Below are 3,538 nucleotides of genomic sequence, written 5' to 3' on the forward strand. Positions count from 1 at the left end.
CTGCTCAAAAAACCCTCTGAACCTTTGACTTTTTTTTTTAATTTCCCATAACCAGAAAACCATGACAGTCCTTATATATATGGTAATTGACTTTTGATCTTTTATGTCAATTCTTCCATTCAAGATAGTCAAAGTCAACTCTTGTTTCATTTATCACTTTTACATATCCACTTTATATTTTGTACGTTTCTTAAAAAACAATAACTAATAGTATAAATATTTCATCACAATATTTATTATATTAATTGATGTATAGTCTTAAGTCTTAAAAAAAATTGGGGAATAATTAAGTAATTAATGCCGAGGGTAAAATAAAAAAAATAATTACTATATTTTATTGATACGTTAAAAGTGATAAATAAAAATAAAATCTATTTTTAGAAATAATGAACAAGTAAAAACGAACATAAGGATTGATAAATTTTACTACATTAGGTTCATATCATCCATCCTTTCAAATAATAGACCTTTTTTTATAACAACATTTCTTTATAACAATCAAATTTTCTTTAAAACAATCATTAATATTACATTACATCAGGGGCAAAGCTAAATGGGAGTTTGGACGAACCCAGTAACTTTTCCGTAGATCTGATATTTATATTAGAAAATTAATTAAATATATATTAACTTGTGAACAAAATAGATTGACGGCTCATTGGTGAGGAATAGACCGTGTGGAAATTCTTTCCATGCTAGAGTTGTGGATTCAAACTCCCATTAAAGGAAGCATGTTTTGCAATATTTTTATCTTCTGTCCTAAAATTCAGAACCTTGAAACTCCTAATCCTGACTCCACCTCTGCATTACATTATATGTTCTTTACGACAACATTTCGCTTGTCACTATAACAATCAAAATGTCGAAATTCAAACAAATAACGTTACTATAAAGAAAGATATTATATTTGTAATGGTAAATATTAACAAAAAAGTTAGATGAGATAAGTGTCACGTAACGTGAGGTACTTGACTATAAATTTGTTGTTGGCAAGTCGTTCACCCAACACTTAACTATTTTACATGATCACACTCTCATGTTCCATTTATAGTTTAACTAGTTTTCCATAAGTTATATAAAATTTTCACCCCTAAAATCTCCATAACTAAAACTATGGGAATCTACATTGTTTTGGTTTTTTTTAATTTTTCTCTTTCTCCAAACTTGCTCAACTAATTTCATTCAATGCTTCAATTTAAAGTCCACCTCTTTTCACTGCACAAATTAGTTGGGAAGAAAGCTTTTCTATAGTGGTATTTCACTTATTGTCCTTTTGCTATGCATTTATTGTATAAAAAAAAAATTAGATGGTGAAATTCAAGAAACAGTCTGTCACTTAGTTATTGCTACTCAATTCTACTTCAACTACTATAATTAATTCTCTTTTCCTATAAATTCTCTTCATTTTATATCTTTTTCTACTACTCCATACAAAAATAAATAAATAATAATCATATGGATATTGCTATAGCTTTGTTCTTGTTTAGTTTCATAACATGTTACCTGCTATGGTTCACTTTCATTTCAAGATCTTTAAAGGGTCCACGTGTCTGGCCCTTATTGGGCAGTTTACCGGGTTTGATCGAAAACTCGGAACGTATGCATGACTGGATAGTAGACAATCTCCGCGCGTGTGGTGGCACGTACCAGACATGCATATGTGCAATACCGTTTTTGGCTAGGAAACAAGGGCTCGTGACGGTCACGTGCGACCCGAAGAATTTGGAGCATATATTGAAGACCCGATTCGAGAATTACCCGAAAGGTCCGACTTGGCAAGCTGTTTTTCATGAGCTGCTTGGACAAGGGATTTTTAATTCTGATGGTGACACGTGGCTTTTTCAAAGGAAGACGGCTGCGCTCGAGTTTACTACTCGAACGTTACGCCAAGCTATGGCCCGATGGGTTAATCGGGCCATACAGCTTAGGTTTTGTCCGATTCTTAAAACGGCTCAGGTTGAAGGGAAGCCGGTTGATTTGCAAGATCTATTGCTTCGGCTTACTTTTGATAATATTTGCGGCTTGGCTTTTGGTAAGGACCCGCAGACGTTGGCTCCCGGCTTACCCGATAATACGTTTTCATCGGCTTTTGATCGAGCCACGGAGGCGTCGCTGCAGCGGTTTATACTGCCAGAAGTTGTGTGGAAGCTGAAGAAATGGCTTGGGCTTGGAATGGAAGTCAGCTTGAGCCGAAGCCTTGTACAGCTGGACAAATACATGTCTGACATCATCAATACACGTAAGCTTGAGTTGATGAGTCAGCAAAAAGATGGAAATCCACATGATGACTTGTTATCAAGGTTTATGAAGAAAAAAGAATCATACACGGACAAGTTCTTGCAACACGTGGCACTTAATTTCATCCTAGCTGGACGTGACACGTCATCGGTCGCGTTGAGTTGGTTTTTCTGGTTGGTCATTCAAAATCCAGTAGTTGAACAAAAAATCTTACAAGAAATATCCACGGTCTTGGTTGAGACACGTGGCAGTGACACGTCATCATGGCTCGAGGAGCCGTTAGCGTTCGAAGAGGTTGATCGGCTAACCTACTTGAAAGCTGCATTGTCAGAAACTCTCCGGCTCTATCCGTCGGTGCCGGAGGACTCGAAGCACGTGGTGGTCGATGACGTGTTGCCGGACGGGACATTTGTACCGGCTGGTTCGTCAGTAACATATTCAATATATTCAGCCGGAAGAATGAAGAGTACATGGGGAGAAGATTGTTTAGAATTCAAACCCGAAAGATGGTTAACCCTAGACGGTAAAAAGTTTGTTATGCATGAACAATATAAGTTTGTGGCATTTAATGCTGGTCCAAGGATATGTCTTGGGAAAGACTTGGCATACTTGCAAATGAAGTCGGTGGCGGCAGCAGTATTGCTCCGCCACCGACTCACAGTGGCTCCAGGCCATAAGGTAGAGCAAAAAATGTCGTTGACGCTTTTTATGAAAGATGGACTTAAAGTAGATCTTCATCCAAGAGACCTCACACCATTCGTGAATAGTGTAAAAGAGGTGCAATTAATCCAATTATTGAATGGGGACAAAGATGAATGTTCATAATTATGGAGAGAGAGGGGTAGGGGTGGGGTGGTTGAGGTGGATTAAAGAATGGTGTTGGAAAATATTGATTGTAAGCTAAGTATAGTTGAATTGGTTGAGGTTATTATGGTGGTTGAATTCTCACATGAATGCTCTTGGTATTCATGATATTAAGGTACATCATCACATTCATTGTGGGAGAAACTTTTTTTTTGTTTTTAATTTATTTGTGGGTGTTAGATGGAACAGCTGGAAATGATTTTGAGGTTGAAGAGGAGGGACATTTCTCAATATTTTTTTATTTTATTTTTACTAGTAATAAGTTGTACAAGTACTAGCTAGAACTTTCTTTTTTTGCTTTATAAATTATTCTGGTATCCTAAAAGCTGACCCCCTGTATTTGTTCATTTTACTTTGGTTGGTTGTTTACCTTCAATTCTTTGTATTTTCTACTTTTTTTTTCACTCTTTTTTGGTATGTGAATTCTTTTGTATCT

The 3,538-nt window shown here is 36.2% G+C and overlaps 1 protein-coding gene across 1 annotated transcript; it reads left to right on the forward strand.

The window, feature by feature from the left end:
- Positions 1-1,243: 1,243 nt before the first annotated feature.
- Positions 1,244-3,193, forward strand: LOC125852310 (cytochrome P450 86A8-like). Its single transcript, XM_049532066.1, has one exon. The coding sequence runs from the start codon at positions 1,456-1,458 to the stop codon at positions 3,061-3,063; it is 1,608 nt and encodes a 535-aa protein (XP_049388023.1). The 5' UTR covers positions 1,244-1,455; the 3' UTR covers positions 3,064-3,193.
- Positions 3,194-3,538: the final 345 nt, after the last annotated feature.

This window comes from Solanum stenotomum, chromosome 1 (genome assembly GCF_019186545.1).
Source record: "Solanum stenotomum isolate F172 chromosome 1, ASM1918654v1, whole genome shotgun sequence".
Taxonomy (NCBI): domain Eukaryota; kingdom Viridiplantae; phylum Streptophyta; class Magnoliopsida; order Solanales; family Solanaceae; genus Solanum; species Solanum stenotomum.